This window comes from Zingiber officinale, chromosome 7B (assembly GCF_018446385.1).
Source record: "Zingiber officinale cultivar Zhangliang chromosome 7B, Zo_v1.1, whole genome shotgun sequence".
Classification (NCBI taxonomy): Eukaryota; Viridiplantae; Streptophyta; class Magnoliopsida; order Zingiberales; family Zingiberaceae; genus Zingiber; species Zingiber officinale.
In genome coordinates, this window is record NC_055999.1 from 68121512 (window position 1) to 68138160 (window position 16649).

The window sequence follows — 16649 nt, forward strand, 5'->3', positions numbered from 1 at the left end:
AACTTAAACCTAAATTAATCACTAATATTAATTTAAATCTGAAATCAAAACTTAATTGAACGTATTTTAATTACCATTAAATAATTATAAAAATCATTTTAAAATCCTTTTAAACACTATTTTAGAAATCCTGTTAGAAATCCCTTAAAAATAGAAAAATAATAATTCTTTTAAATCCATTTAAAACGTAGACACCTAACTTAAAAACTTAAATTCCATTAACTTTAACTTTAAACTTAATTATGTAATTAATAAGTAGAACTTAACTGTTTAAGTTTACCGTGATTCGAGAACTAAAATTGACTTGAATTAAACCTTACTTAACTGTGTCTAATAATTTTAATTTCATGCTAACTTCAAACTAAATTAATCCCACTTAAAAGGAAGTAAATAAAAGAAAATAATTATAACTAACACTTTCATTGACAACTCAATCAATTTAAATTATTTTATTAAATATTAAATTATTAAATCAAGTAAAAATTAATCAATAAATTATTGATAATGGCCAACTGTTTTTCATTTAATAAAGTTTATCTTATTAAACCTTAAACTGAAGCTCAACCACCTGAATCTAATATTAATTATTGATTAATCAAACTCAAATAAACAATTATATCAAGCATACAGAGATAAATATGTAAATAATATAAGTGTTACCAAATCCCTTAGAACACTTAGGTAGATAAATGTGTTAGGACTTGAAATTTAACACACTCAAACCTTAGCATTATATTAAGGGGGAGTAATAAATAAGGAGGATTAATAAATTAAAGGAGTATCAAATTCAGGGGGAGGTTTACTTTTTAATTATCTCCTTAAGTGCTATTTTTTCTTTAAAATCTCTCTAAAAAATTCTACCTCAATTTAAAAAATAAAAAATAAAAAAAAATAAATATCTACTTTGAATATTTTTAGCAAATATTTTCAAATTTTATGTCAGGTTCAGGGGGAGGAATTAATTAAAAATTTCCCTTCATATAAAATATTTTAAATTTTGTTTGAAAAATGTTTTCTTAAAAATTTCTTAAACCTACTTTTGAAAACTAACTCTTATAAAACTAAGTTGTTTTTAAGAATTGGGTTTTACTTTTTATTGAAAATTGATTTTGAAAATTAAATTTAACTTAGTTTTGAAAATTGTGGAAATTAGATTTTTCAAAACTTAAGTTTACAAACTAAGCTTCTCAAAATCATTTTCCTTAATTTTGAAAATCAAAGTTTAAAAATCAATCTTCAAAATCAACTTGCTTAAAATTGTGGAATTTTTTTTAAATCAACTCAAAATTGTTTGTTTTAAATCACAAACTTTTTATCCTGTTTACTTAGTCTTTGAAAACTGAACTTTTCAAGTATTTTAAACCATGGTTTTGAAACTAGTACTTTTGAACTTTAAAATTTTGATTTTGAAAATTAGATTTAATTATTTTACTTTATCAAAATTAGTTCTACCAAACTCCTTTGAAAACTAAAAGTAAAGTTCAAAATCAATATTTGCAAACTGAAATTTGATTTGCAAAAACTCAGTGTTGAAAATTATGAAAGTTAGATTTTTCAAACTTAAATCATTGTCAAAACTTAAGTTTTAAATTAAATCGTTTACAAACTTAATGTTGAAAAATAAATCAGTTTTTGGAAAAATAAAATTTTCAAACTTAGTTTTGGAATTTTGGTTTTTGAAAACTTATGTTTGAAAATGAAACTATCTAAACTTAGCTAGCTTTCTAAAAGCTAAAAGCTAATGTTTTAAACAAATTTTCAAAAGCTTAAACTCCCCCAGATTAACTTGACATTTTTTTTACTTTGTCTGAAGTCTATAATTACTTAATCCATGCTTATTTTTGATGAATGCCAAAGGGGGAGGGTTAGGTGGTTAAGTTAGGTTAAGTTAGCTGAACCAAACTGAAAATTCAAACTAACTTAAAAACCACATAAATGCATGGTTCTTGCATATGTTTTCACTAACTTAACTAAGTTGTCATTCCATCAAAAAGGGGGAGATTGTTGGTGCGGTTAGCACTAACGATTTAACCCAGGTTTTGATGAATGACAAATCAGGTTAAGTTAGTTTGTTTTTGTCTGACACTTTGATCGAGTGTGCAGGAGAAGTCCAGACAGGTCGACGGGTTAACCGGATGTCTGGCACGAAGTCCAGCTAGGTCGACGGGCTGACCGGATAGCTGGCGAGAAGTCCAAGCGGGTCGACAGGCTGACCGGACGCTTGGCGAGAAGTCCAGCTAGGTCGACGGGCTGACCGGATAGCTAGCGAGAAGTCCAAGCGGGTCGACGGGCTGACCGGACGCTTGGCGAGAAGTCCAGCTAGGTCGACGGGCTGACCGGATAGCTGGCGAGAAGTCTAGACGGGTCGAAGGGCTGACCGGACGGCTGGCAGGTAAGTATGGTAAGTCACTGGAGGGGAGTGACTGCGAGGACGCGTTCCCGGGAAGGGAACATTAGGCATCGATCCGGCTTAGATCCATTTCGGATATCTAAGTCGAGATCGTGACTAGATTCCGGTCTCGGAAAGACGAAATCTAAGTCATACTCCTTTTTGCTAATTCATACTCACTTTGCTTTTGCTAACAATCTGTGTTGCAGGGTAAATTTGCCTCCGGACTAACGTTTGTCTTGCAGGACGGATTCTGCGGGAAAACAGAGTCCGGGCGCTCGGAAGGAATCCGAGCGCCCGGAAGGGATCCGGGCGCCCGGGAGGGAAATTTCATCCTGATCGCGCGTCGCCACGTGGAGCTCACTGGTTGGACTTGCCACGTCTCACTAGGGCGCCCGGAAGGCATCCAGGGCGCCCCGAGCCTCATATAAAAGAAGGGTCAGAGGAGAGCTTCAGGACAACAACGAAAAGAAAAGTCTTCCACTGCTCTGCACTTCTGCGACGCTAACAAAGCTCCGACACTACGCTCCTTTCTTGTCTTTATTGTCGGTATTTGTTTTTCATTTTCATTAGCATTCATTGTACTGTTTTTTGTAATCATTATTTCGAACTGCTAGTGAATTGCCCAACGAAAGTACTCACGGAGTACGGGCCTTCGATTAGGAGTCGTCACAGGCTCCGAACGAAGTAAAATCCATTGTGTCCAGTTTTTATTCCGCTGCGCTTATACTCGGTGTTTTTTTCGAATCGATATTCACCCCCCCCTCTATCGAATCTAACGGTCCTACAGAAAATAGAGGAGACGGTGGTGTGCGGCTCGGGAGGGAAGAGGAGAAGAGGAGTTCGGAGGCGGTGTTGAGATGAGGGAAAAGGATTAAAGGAAAAGGAAAAAATAAATAATTAAGGAAATTAAATATTTCCTCGTTCACATGGGTAGCTTAACAGGTTGTCCCTTGGCCTGATAATTGATCCTCTTAATCCGCGTCATACAAGTTCCGAAAAATTTTCAGAAAATTTTTAAAATTTTAAAAAATTTTGTTAAGATTATTCGCCTATTAAATTTTTTTATCAATTTTTTATTTGGAGTACTGTATTTTACAAAGGGCGAACAAAATCTCAATTATATTGAAATAATCGATACTGAAATAGAAAGTTTGATTCAATAAATTTAAAAATTCTATATATTTTAAAAATGGATTTGTTTAGTTCAATTTTAAAATTTTAAATATGATTAAATAGATTAAATTGAAGATATTAGTATATTGTGAGTAATCGAAAATTATATTTGAATCAGATAATGATTATGTAACTCAACTAAAAAATTGGTGACAGAAGGTGAATACGTTCGTCCCCAATGTCTCCGTCAATTTGTTATAGGGTTAACATGGAGGAGATAAATCACGGATGACTACTAGCCTTTGGAATAATGACTAACACATAAGGAAGACATTTATCTCGACTTTACCGAGATTTAAACCCTAGACTTTATTGATGACAACACCTCATATGCTAGCCACTATATCATCCGAAGGGACTAACTCAACTAAAAAATTGAACTAACTAAACATCATCAATCAATAACGGATAAGAAAAGTTATATCGATTTCATTTATTCAATTTTAATATTAAGTTTGATCGTTTCAATTTATCCAAAAAAAATTTGATAAGTTAGAATTTTGATTTGTTAGGTTTGATTTTTAATCGCTCACATCCAACTTTTTACGTCGAATCATATCACAATTTATTATTTTTTATTTTGGATTCTCAGTTTGGGTAGGGCTATAAATGAATTTAAGTATCTTGAACAAATTTGATGTTCAACTTGATAAGAGCTTATTTATGTTCGTTTAATATATAAAAGATTAATTAAATAAATAAGGTTGAACAACTCGTTAAATTAAATAAACAAGCTTGAACACATATGTGTTCAATTGGTTAATGTTCGTGAACAATATTTACGAACTACATTCATTAATAAAATTCTTTTTAATATGCTAAATAAATAATAAAATAAAATAAATAAATAAGTTTAAATTGTCAAGCTCAACAACCAATCAACCCATTAAAGTTTTCAAACAATCAAACAAGCTTGAATTGAGAGTTCGATAACATCTAACCAAATCAAATTTAACCAAGCTCAAGCCAAGCTTGAACCAAGTTGAAGCTAAGCTTGAATTGAGAGCTCGATGCCTCCAGGGCGTAGCGCAGACGGTGGGTGCATGATATCTCTAGCGTAATGACCAGAGGTCGATTCTCAGGAACTGACGACCTGGGATTTACCCCGCCATACGCCTATGACTTATGTACCTGCATGAAGCTCCCTCCATATCTGTGGGGCCGACACTAGGGGGCGGCTAAGGTAGCGGATCTACCTTTTTGAATTGAGAGCTCGATAACATCTAAATAAGTCAAGTTTCAAATAAGCTCATAAAAAATAAACTAAGTCAAACTTGAACAATCATTCAAAAGCTTGGCTCATTTTAAGCTCAGATTGGGTCGGCTCGATTACCTTATCAAATAAGTTCGAACACCCCAGCTCGACTCGGCCCATTTACAACCCTAAATTTGGGTTATGTTCAAAAAAATATGGCACATAAATTTGAAAATTTGCAAATATTTTCTATTTTTAAAATTTTACAAAAAAAAAATCAAAAGGTCAATTTAAAGGCAAAAAAATAAATTGGGGATAAAATAAGTTTATGAAAAAGACAAGGATTTAATGGTAAAATAGCATCTTTGGGGCAAATTGAATAATCTGTGGAGACCAAATTGGACGCAAACAGGAAGTGATTCGTGAATCGAACGCGTGGAGGAGATTGGACGTGGTTCGATCTCACGCGATCATGTTCTGAGCCGTCTTCTTCAATCGGGTCTGGGCAAGATCGAGAAGGCGGAGGAGCGTCCGGCGGAGCAGAGATGGAGACGATGAAGAATCTGCTGCGGCCCAAGCCCAATCCCCAGGAGCAGCTTCGAGAATGGCAGCGCCGCCTCCGGCAGGAGTGCCGGAACATCGAGCGCCAGATCCGAGGTGCATACACCCCTCTCTCGTCGTCCCTACTCGAGATTTTGAAAAAAAGGAGGATTTTGTTTTTTGTTCTGTCGTTGATTTGGTGTTGATTTGGTTGATTTATGTTGCAGATGTCCAGAGGGAGGAGAAGAACGTGCAGAAAGCCATCAAAGAAGCCGCAAAAAGGAACGACATGACTTCGGCGAAGGTTAGATTAACTCTGATCTATCTATTCCTTTTTCTCTTGTGTGGTATTTTTTTCGGATCCTTTTGAAGACTTGTTTCCTAAATACATTGATATTGGGTGATCTGAATACATATGATTGATTAAGTGATTGCTCGATCTAATGATGCTGATCATGCTTTCAATTTTTTCTTAGGAAGCATGTACCAGATCGTTCTTGTTGGTGGAAGAATCAGTATTGTTTTGATAGGAACCTAGGGCCATATCACGAGGAAAAATCAAAAGAGAAAAATGAAAAGGGGATAGGGTGATCACTTCGAGGGGATCAACCTCCAATAATCAAATGAAATTAATTAACTAAAAGGGAAATTACTTGTCGTCTCTTTAAATAGAGACCTAAACTATCTTTTCAAAAGAAAATGTCTAAAAGAAAAATAAAATAAAAATACATTTTCAAGAGAAAATGTCTTATTAAAACTTTTCTAGAAAAAAAAAGAAAAAGTCGGAAACTGATTTTAGAAAAGGAAATAAAGTTAAAGGATTTATTTGAATAGATCCATTACAGGATCCTATCATTCCACCGCCCTTTAAAACAACCTTGTCCTCAAGGTTGTTTAGCAATAAACTCTGGAACATTTTCTTAAATGGTATCATATAATTCATAAGTACTGCTCCAATTCTAACTTCGGATGCATCGGGTTCAATGACAAATTTCTTATTAGGTAGTGCAAAAACTAGTGTTGTCATCATAGTCTCCTTTAAATTCTGGAATACCTTTTTTGCTTCAAGACACCATCTAAATGCATCTTTGAGACCCAGAAAATCACGTAATGCCTTGATACTCTTTGGGGTGGGTCACTCCATCATAACTAGCACCTTTGAGGGATCAGTTTTGGCTTACAATATGACCAAGGTATTCCACTTTAGTTGTCCCAAAACTGCACTTAGCTCTTTTCACAGAAAGAGAATGCTCACGCAAAAGAGTGAGTACTTTATAAAAGTGATGCAAATGATCTTTGAATGATGAACTATAAACAAGGTTGTCATTAAAGAAATTCAAAACAAACTTACGGAGGTAAGGCCTGAAGATATCATTCATCAAACTTTGGAATGTAGAAGGTGCATTAGTTAAACCGAAAGACATGACTAAAAATTTATAATGACCATCGTGAGTCTGAAAGGCTGTTTTTGGAATGTTTGGCTGATGGATTCTTATCTGATGGAAGCCTGAGCAAAGATTCAACTTTGAGAATAATGAGGAACCTCCTAATTCATCAAGTAATTCATCAATGATGGGGATGGGGTACTTGCCTTTCACTGTAATTTTATTGAGTACCCGGTAATCCACATACATTCGCCAATTTTCGTCTTTCTTTCGTACAAGTAGTACTGGAGAAGAATATGGAATTACACTTGGGCGAACGATACCAACCTGAAGCATCTCTTGTATAATCTTCTCAATTTCCTCCTGTATGTAAGGGTAGCGATAAAGCCTAACATTTGCTTTAGGATCTGTTTTTGATGGAGAGTTGCATGAGAAAAATGGAGCAATCTTTCTTTAATAACTACTCTGTCTGATAACTACTGATTGATGTGATAGTATCTTGTCTCTTGTCTCTTATACAAACTTCTTTTCCTTGATCTTAGAAGCGCATTGTTAGTTGAGAGAAATTTCATATTATGTCTCCTAATGTTCTCAACCATTGTGCTCCAAGTACAACATCACATCCATCTAGGGGAAGAAGAAAGAGATCTGTCATTAATTCATAATTTGGTAAGAAAATTTTAATACTATTGCACTTTCCTGGACTTGTAAGTGATCTTCCATCCGCCACCTTAACATCAAATGTAGATGCTTGCTTTATTTTTTGTTTAAGCTTGCTTGTCAAGGTTGAGTCTAGAAAATTGTTGGTGCTTCCTGAATCTATAAGTATCATTACGGTTTGTTTTTTAATGAATCCTTTTACCTTCATCGTTTGTGGAGTTTGTAGTCCTTCTAAGGCATGAACTGATATTGCCATAGAGTCATATTGTACTTCGTTGATATTATCTTGTGTTTCACCTTCATCGAAATCATCTTCTTCCTCAGAGTTCTCTATTGGTTCAATCATCAGTATCCTCTTTTGCTTGCATTGATGACCACGGTGCCACTTTTCATCGCAATGCCAGCATAATCCTTTTGTCATTCTTTCCTTGATCTCTTATTTTGTCAATCTACGGGGTGTTGAACAATGCGATGTGTTTTCATGAATTATCTTATTATTTCTTCTTCCTTCCTCATTGATCTTCTCTTCTTGTAGTCATGTAAAGGATAAGGCAGCCTTCATGGTGTGGGGTTGATTCATTTTTACTTCTCGTCGTATATCAAGGCAAAGTCCTTCAATAAAAGTACCTAGTAATTGCTTTTCTGACCAATCACGAGTTCGATTAGAGAGTCATTCGAATCGTCCTTGGTACTCCAGTACGATTGTAGTCTGTCGAATTTTGGCCAATTCTCCATCAACATTCTCATAACCGGAGGGACCAAATTGATTGATGAGTTTTTTTTTGAATTCCTCCCATTTTGGAGGCCCATGGCATGCTTCAAGCCAGTCATACCATTGGATGGCATCGCCTTCGAGGTTTATAGATGCTAGTTCTACCTTTGCATTGCCCGATGTGCTGTGGAAGCGAAAATATTTTTCAGCCCTTGAAATCCATCCAATCGGATCGTTGTTCTCCCAACGAGGAAATTCCACCTTCATACGTGGAAGGTTGTGCTTTCGATCTTTATTTGAGTTTGCTCCTTGGTCATATTGTTGTTGTCGAGACTGCTGATTTATTCCCTTTTTGATTAGTATACTTGAGCTAGAATCTGCTTCTAAATGATCCTTCAATTCTTGCACTATTGTGACCGTCATAGTTTTTTCGAGTTTATCCATCCTTGTCTCGTGCTTAGCTTCAAATTTCAGAGCCCATTTGGCGTCAGGATAAGATCCTCCGATCGTCATGTCAGAGTGGATTTTCTTCTCTTGAAGTCGGGTTAAGACCATACGCTTGTTGAAGTTGCTGCGAGATACTATAGGGCAATGATGAAGTGAACGTGCTTTGATACCAAGTTGATAGGAACCCAGGGGCATATCACGTGGAAAAATCGAAAGAGAAAAATGAAAAGAGAATAGGGTGATCACTTCGAGGGGATCGACCTCCAATAATCAAATGAAATTGATTAACTAAAAGAGAAATTACTTGTCCTCCAAAATTACTTAACGCCTCTTTAAATAGAGACCTAAATTATCTTTTCAAAAGAAAATGTCTAAAAGGAAAATAAAATAAAAATACATTTTCAAAAGAAAATGTCTTATTAAAACTTATCTAGAAAAAAAAAAGAAAAAAGTCTAAAACTTATTTTAGAAAAGGAAATAAAGTTAAAGGATTTATTTGAATAGATCCATTAAAGGATCCTATCATGTTTTCATTGACTGGGGCATAACAGGAAGGGACATAATGGTTGATAGCCTTGCGTGTATTAGGTTACTGTCTGATGTTATGTGTGGAACCGGAGGTCAAACTTTTGTTCAATCTTGTTTCAGAAAGAAAGTGTAGACGGATGAGGAAAGAAAAAGTGATAGGCAGCAGAACCAGAGCAGACATTTTAACAATTTCTTTAGCTTCTGCTAGTATCCAGCTTCTAATTCTATGTAGCCTTGTGTATGAAGCTGCTATAGATACATGTTAAGTTAGCTATCTCTAGATTTGCTAGCTATTTGTTTCCCGATTAGTTTGGATGCCTGGTGTCTAGATCTTGAATTTATTCATATTTGAGTTCAGTATTCTTAGGGAAAAGGCTATATTGTCTCGTTTATGATTCATTTCCTTCTCATTCTTCTTATGATAAATTTAAACAAAATTAATTAATGTTTCAATTTCTTGACTTGATTATGCAGTTATTTTTTTTTGAAATCCAAATTATTTAAATGCTCATCAATGTTTTACCTGGATGCAGTCTCTTGCTAAGGAAATAGTAAGGTCAAGAAAAGCTGTCAATCGTCTCTATGAGAACAAGGCACAACTGAATTCTGTCTCTATGCATCTTGGTGAATTAGTTGGTATGGATTATCAAAAATAGTAACCTCTTGTTGCATCTGTAAATGAGCCTTCTAATCTGTATGTAGCCCACCTGTCGCTGCTTTATCTTATGTTGAAGCTGCAAAATAAAGTAGTTCTTACTTTCATGCTTGCTTTGACATTCCTCATTCAAGAAAATGATAAAGATCAATGATATTAATATTGAGTTATTAACTATGGTTGAGTGCAAAAGTACTGTTTTTTATGATTCTATATGGTGCTATGGGTTAGTTAGGAACATGATATGCAAAGACTTGTATTAATTTTATACTTCTATTAGCATAGACTTGAACTCATTCTATTCTTTTTCAATGAATTAGAAGTTAATTTTGCTACACTCCTTGGAGCATACGAATAGAAAGTTTGGACTTCGACATCATTTGGGCTAGTTTATGTCAGATTAAATTTACTACATGATCTTCTTCTCAACGTTTTCTTCCCTGTTAACTCTGACTTCTTTAGTTTGCCTCATAGCAATTTGACAGACATTTTCAGATACTGTGTTGGCTGAAACCTTGTGGTTTGGACCAGCCTTTTTTAGCTATCACTTTTTTTGAGGACGATTATTGAATTTGTTTTATCACCTAGACTGATGACACATCTTTTTACTATTTATGTGCCTTTATTACGACCCTCCAAGATTAGTACACCATCGCTGCCAGTGAAGTGCAACTTTCCCCTAGGAAAGTAGTCTATCAAATTTCTCTTTTAGAAATCTCCAAGGAGATTTGTTCAACATAATTATTCCAAAGATCTTATTTTCTTTAATTTTGTATCTTTATGGCCTGCTCATGGCTTCTCATTGCCTAGAAAAAAAAGATGTTTACTGCTGTTTTTTTCCCCTACAGCAACCGCTAGAACTGTGGGCCATCTATCCAAAAGTGCCGAGGTTATGAAGCTTGTCAATAATCTCATGAAAGCTCCTGAAGTTGCTGCTACAATGCAAGAGTTTAGTAAAGAAATGACAAAGGTATGCCATTTTTGATGATATAAGTGCCGATTTAGCAACCGACATAGGTTTTGTTTATTCTTCCTGAAATACTATCTTCATCAAAACGTAATGGCGAGCATGAGTAGCTATTAGGACACGAGCATTCTTTTTGTTTGTTTAAGTTAACTATCATTCTTTGTAATCTATTTTGTTATTACCTGCCTAAATGAGAGAACTTAACCATTCACTTAATAGCCCCAACTACCATGGACCCAAACTGCTTGTTTCACTTAAACAATTGCAATCTTCACACTTAAACTATATGTGAGGTCATCAAGATCCAAAATATCGCTTATACTCTAGAGCCATTCCTAATCAACAAAATGTGAGATGCAATGGTGTGGCTCTAGCATCACAATTCTTTTCGAATAGTTCATCATAATACCAATTATTATTTATTGTGTCCTATCAAATTCTAGAAGTTGAACCTAAGTTAATAAATCATCAAAGTTTTTAAATCCCCTTCATTAGTCCACAGTTCGCAGTGAGCCTAAACTATGTTTTTTTCTTATTACCTGTGCTGAAGATAAGCTAATTTGCTCCTTTTTAACCATCTTCTGTTGTATATAAGTTGGGCATCACTTGTCGATGCTCCTTCCCTATTTTTTTAAATTGTGGATCTTTCGTATTGTTCTCATTGAGCTGTGGCGTGCATGCTATATACTCAAAATCTGATATTGTGTTCGGTTGCCATTTCTATGTTGTGGTAAACATGGCAGTGATAATAACTTAGATTTCGGATTCGAGCAAGCTTGTTTTCTTCTTGAAATCATCCTGACCCTCCATCCTCATGGCATTCAGGCTGGAGTAATGGAAGAAATGGTAAACGATGCTGTCGATACAGCTTTAGATTCTGAAGATATTGAGGAAGAAATAGAGGAGGAAGTGGACAAAGTGCTCGCTGCAATAGCCGGTGAAACTGTGTCCGAGTTACCAAATGCTATTAGCAAGGAGAAGATAAAGCAGCCATCAGCCAGCGTCAAAGCCGAACAGGTACGCACCACTAAAATAGTTTCTTAATGACATTCGTGATATCTATTCCTTCCGTGTCTATTTACAGCAAGAAGCCATCGCCGAAGGCGCAGATGACGAAGACTTGGACGAGATAAGGCAACGGCTTGCCAGGGTGAGATCATAAGTTGAACCCATTGATCAGGCACAAAGATACTAAGTAATTGTAGCAATACATGTTTTCACGAATCTGACTCTAAATGTTGTATTTACTTTGGGTGAGAAGATGGCTTTTATTCTTCAAGCAGTCTTCAACAAAGTAAATTCTTGATGATCATATTTCTAACGTTGTCCTGAAATTGTGATTGCTTATATCTTGGAAGAATTTAATTCCTAGCATATTAAAGAAATCCGGTGAAGGTGAGTGTTTCTTCTGATTATTTTGGTAGTGAAACTTCGATCCAATTCGACAAACTTTCCAGCACAATTAGTCATAAATTTCTGAATCATTCCCCTCAATCATGCTCTTAAAGAATAATCTGAATCTATTATAGTCATACTTTGTATTATAAAAGACTGTTTTTGCTATTCTAATATGCGATTCTAAGATCACACAGTAATAATTTTTGGGAGGTCATAGGATTTGTTTGAGAAATTGAAATGAACTTGAACTAAAATTAGAAAAGTCGAAAGCTTAAAAGAGTAAAAATGTAAGGAAGAAAGGGGAAAAAAAATATTTTTTAATATATTTAAATCTATTATCTTGATAGATAAAATTATACTTCACCCCAAATAAAGTATTGTATGTTTTTTGGGATAAAGATATTTAGTTATCACCTGAATTTGTTAGAGAAAATGAGAAATTAAATTGAGATGATACGAATACAAATGTAAAAGAAAGAACAATAACAAAAAATGGAATAATTGATTTGAATCTTTATAAAATCAGTTTAATTCACACAAAAACACATCTTGATTGACATGGATAAATCTTGCATTTTACTTCCATATTCCATGTTGATACTGAGAAGACAACACGCTACCAATTACACAGTATAGTTGGCATCCTAACCGATTGCTTGGGAGCGTATTTTACAGGGCAAATTGGTAGTTAAATCATAATCAGAGAGGAATACAAATAGGTGAACCAAAATAAAATGAAAAGAAAAAGAAAAACGAAAAAAGAAAAATCACTTCACATCTCTAGCATTCTTGGATGACTTATCATTTGGATTCACAATTTCGCCACTTGGTTTACTGAGAAGGTGATGATTTGAATCTTCTTCATCGGTCGAATCTCTGGACACAGAACCATGTGATTCTGACCCACCATCAGGAAAATATTTGGTTAAGGAAATTTCATAATTAGGTGAAATACTTGTTCACGGAATAAGGAAGCTAAAAGCAAGTTATGGCTGTTAATGTAGTTAGAATATTAACTACATTAACAGCCAAGAAAACACCCTAAACTTAATCTCAGCTTTGATAGTTCAAAATACCATGCCAAGAAAAAAGACCACCTTTGTAAATAATCAGACACTTAAAATATTGCAGTAAAAGAAGACAAAATGAAGACAGGATTCAAGACAATGTAGACAAGAGTGAAGGACATAGTCACCGAAGTTGGTAGAAATTCATTCAACTTAATATTCAACAATCAACATGAATGCCCCTAGGTTTTTGACTGTATGGTTGATAACTGAATGATGGCATTCAGAGAGTACATGACTTAGATTATCATTGTTATTTGTCCATATTATGACACTATTGGAGCTTCTAGCAACTGAATTTGCAAGCACACAAAAAACAAGTTGTGGAAATCTATCGACAAACTCACCAGGATAAACAGATTGAGAAGGTCCAACAGTTGCAATGTCTTCTGGGAGAATACAATTGCAGTATGATCCTGAAACATCACAATCTCAAAATGAGTTGATGCTACAAATTTTTGGAACCAAAAAAACATTTTCCAAAACATACTAACCCAGTCTGGCAAGTCTATTCACCCATCCAGGGATAGGCTTCCCAGCCAGACGCATACATACTTCATCAGTGAAATGATTGCAGTTTTTGATGATCAAATGATAGGTGTCACCATGATATTTTCCAGCAAGATCTTCAATTAACATGCGGACTTCCGCACAAGACATAGTTGTAGTGCCTAGCCACACAGAACGTCTGAACATAAACCCAGGACAGTTTTTCGGTTCCACCTCAAATACTCCACTAGTTGGATACTCATGTGCTCCAAAACCATACTCCATCCCATGAACTACAAGCAAACACACATTCGGTATCTGTCACAAGGTATAGAAAGGAAAAGCAATCGGAAGAGAGTCTTGATCCAACAAAACACTATATGGAAATATAGGAAACTAAAATTGTAATGTGGATTGCAAATGTTGAACAAAGAAAGCTAAAGCTATCGCCCTCTGATTATTAATGATAAATTTAGACATACACAATTATATCTAGTTAAAATACTGGTACGTGGTTCAAACTAGTAGACACTTTCTCTAGAAAACATATATACCTTGCATCATCTAACTTCCTATGAATCTACAACAGAAATCAACTTCTTGTCAACAAAGCATTGTATCATTTGCAGAGGAGTCAGGCAGATTTCGCCAATGGAGGATATTAAATAAGAACTTGACCAGTTTATCCTGACTCAATAAGGTTTATGTTTCATTGTCTTAGGCTTTTCAAATAACAAACAGCAGTAACTATAGAACACAATTCATCAGTAATCTTTACTTTTAAAAAATTCTAATAGAAAACTGCTTTTCCATCAATTTTGGTATAAAGTTGCCTGAATTCATCAATCAGCCTCCAACAAAGAGAAATCATATATATAGGAGAAAAACAAAACAAAAACCAGTGAACGAAGCAAACATGCATCATCCTATCAGAAATTCAAAAGAAGCTAAAGGGGAAAAAGATTTCAGCTTCCCAGAAAAACAAACAAATTTAAGCAAAAAACATTGGGCATCTGATAAAGCACCTTCGATCCCAGAATGGAAGACACCGATCCCAAACCAGTAGAGGTAGTTGTTCGCCGGCGTCAAATCATAAACATTCAAGTAGAGGTGCGTGCTGCCGCCCTCCTCACCACCCTCATTCTTCAACGCCTTCTCAGAGACAGATCTCGGAAAAACCGATCGCATGTTCACCCAATTCCACAGGGAAAAAAAACAGAGACCAAAACCAGCCCTAGAGTCCCCGATTCCGCATCCAGTCGCCGGCTCCGACGCCTAAATCAGAAGCCGAGGGATGAAGGATCCGACGAAGGATCGGCGACGAGATGGAATCGAGGCAAGCGACGGTGACTATATTTATCGTTTTCTCTGGTTGCGGAGAGGCGAGCCACCGTGGTCAAGCAGAGGGGGGAAAGAAGAAAACAGAGAGCCAAATCCTTCTTTTGCCACAATTATAAAAAAGCATCCCAGATTTTAAAAAATATCAAATGACAACCTATTCTAATTTTTAATCTTAAAAATATTTTAATAAAAAGTAAAATAAGATAATTTCTTTATATTTTCTTACACTAATTTTAGCATTTTCTAAAAAATGAAACATTTTAAATAACTTTTTAATATAAAGCATCCTTGACGAGGGCTCCTACTTTTGAATTTTGGAACTTTGCTACATTTTCTAAATTCATTTATTATTATTATTATTATTATTTTCATCACCTTGTTACAGTTAGCAATGGAACTTTGCTTTCTCCGACGGCGGCGACGGCGAGGGAATCAGGGATGAACTCAGCGGCAGCGCTTTCTCCCTCTCCTTTGCGGTCATTCATTGCAGATCAACCGGAGAAGATGGTCGATCGACGAAAGTGATCGTTTAAAAGAGCATCTGCAATGGCGTTAATGCCTGAGGCATTAACGCCGACGTGGCGCCTTTTTTTAATACTATAGAGACATTAACGTCGACGTGACACCTTCTTTGAATACTGTAGCATAACGCGTTCAAACCTATGAACACGTTAATGCTGCAGATGACAAAAAAAAAAAACATTAACGCTTCACGCGTTAAAAGCACTGTAGATGCTCTAACATAATTTCTTCACCTTTTTTTTTTTTCCAGATCCAGTGATCGGAGTAAATTAACCATCATGTAATCCCAGTCAAAATCAACAAGAATCGACTGTGGCTGATAGTTATTGGTGAATAGATCAATCTGACAGTTAATAGAGATGAGATTTACTTGTAGGTGATCATGCTGACTTCACGCCCGCCGTAGGGCGGCAAGTCGGAGTCACTGGCCGCTTTGCAAAGGAGACATAGTAGAACTCGGAGAGGATGGCGGTGAAGAGAACAAAGGCGGCGCCGACGGCGAAGACGCCCTTCCGCAGCGTTTCGCAGGAGGGGTTGCCGTTAAAGAAAATGTTCCGGCGGCGGGTGTGGTGCGCATTCTGGACCGATCCGGCGAGCAGGCACGCCCTCGAGATCAGTAACGTCAGCCTGCGGCCGAAAATTCGCATGGAAAAAAACTGAGTTCGTGGGCTCTTCGGAGGCGGTGGAAAGAGGAGATCTATGGATTGACTGCATACCAAGAGAAGAGAAAGAGGAGGGCGCAGGTGCGAAGCCGCCAGGGTTGAGCCCGCAGCCGCAACATAAGCACTTGCTGACGACCATGAGGATGACTTCGCTGAGGAGGAGGAAGAGAAGGGAGCCGTCACCGAAGCCGATGGCGATGTTAGAGTCGTAGACGCAGTAGGTGTATTTGGAGACCAGATTCTCTCATCCATAAAAAATGGACCAAGGGCCACTTACAATTGTGATCAAATTGTAGTTAGATCGTGATTGTGATCTGGTCGTAATTAGTTGTGATTCTTCCCTGAGTTCACCATCCCCCCACGTTATAATTTAGGTCAGGGCCGAGTGGCCGGAGGTCTCTCGGAGGCCGCTGACGATAGGCAAGTGGCTAGGCTACCCCGCGCGGAGCCGGGGGGGGGGGGGGCCTTCGGCCGACCATGGGCCACCTATCCCGACCCAAACTATAAACTGACGGG

At 36.4% G+C, this 16649-nt stretch overlaps 2 protein-coding genes across 2 annotated transcripts; one reads left to right on the top strand and one right to left on the bottom strand.

Annotated features, from left to right (window-relative positions):
• The first annotated feature begins 5185 nt into the window (after window positions 1–5185).
• On the top strand, window positions 5186–12039 carry LOC122005938 (vacuolar protein sorting-associated protein 24 homolog 1-like). The gene is made up of 6 exons (XM_042561192.1): window positions 5186–5417; window positions 5528–5604; window positions 9566–9668; window positions 10536–10657; window positions 11480–11671; window positions 11739–12039. Exons 1-6 carry the CDS (start codon window positions 5306–5308, stop codon window positions 11814–11816), a joined length of 684 nt encoding a protein of 227 aa, XP_042417126.1. The 5' UTR covers window positions 5186–5305; the 3' UTR covers window positions 11817–12039.
• Window positions 12040–12605: 566 nt separating this feature from the next.
• LOC122005939 (deSI-like protein At4g17486) lies at window positions 12606–16348 on the bottom strand. The gene is made up of 6 exons (XM_042561193.1): window positions 16188–16348; window positions 15842–16098; window positions 14634–15626; window positions 13614–13901; window positions 13467–13535; window positions 12606–12950 (listed from the first exon to the last, which is right to left on the bottom strand). Exons 3-6 carry the CDS (start codon window positions 14794–14796, stop codon window positions 12820–12822), a joined length of 651 nt encoding a protein of 216 aa, XP_042417127.1. The 5' UTR covers window positions 14797–15626; window positions 15842–16098; window positions 16188–16348; the 3' UTR covers window positions 12606–12819.
• Window positions 16349–16649: the final 301 nt, after the last annotated feature.

Coding starts and splice junctions, on each gene's coding strand:
- LOC122005938 (XM_042561192.1), top strand. CDS start 5,306: ATGGAGACGATGAAGAATCTGCTGCGGCCCAAGCCCAATCCCCAGGAG. Junction 9,669..10,535: donor GCATCTTGGTGAATTAGTTG/GTATGGATTATC, acceptor TTTCCCCTACAG/CAACCGCTAGAACTGTGGGC. Junction 11,672..11,738: donor CCAGCGTCAAAGCCGAACAG/GTACGCACCACT, acceptor GTCTATTTACAG/CAAGAAGCCATCGCCGAAGG.
- LOC122005939 (XM_042561193.1), bottom strand. CDS start 14,796: ATGCGATCGGTTTTTCCGAGATCTGTCTCTGAGAAGGCGTTGAAGAAT. Junction 13,536..13,613: donor GAATAGACTTGCCAGACTGG/GTTAGTATGTTT, acceptor GTGATGTTTCAG/GATCATACTGCAATTGTATT. Junction 12,951..13,466: donor TTCTCAATCTGTTTATCCTG/GTGAGTTTGTCG, acceptor ATGGTGGGTCAG/AATCACATGGTTCTGTGTCC.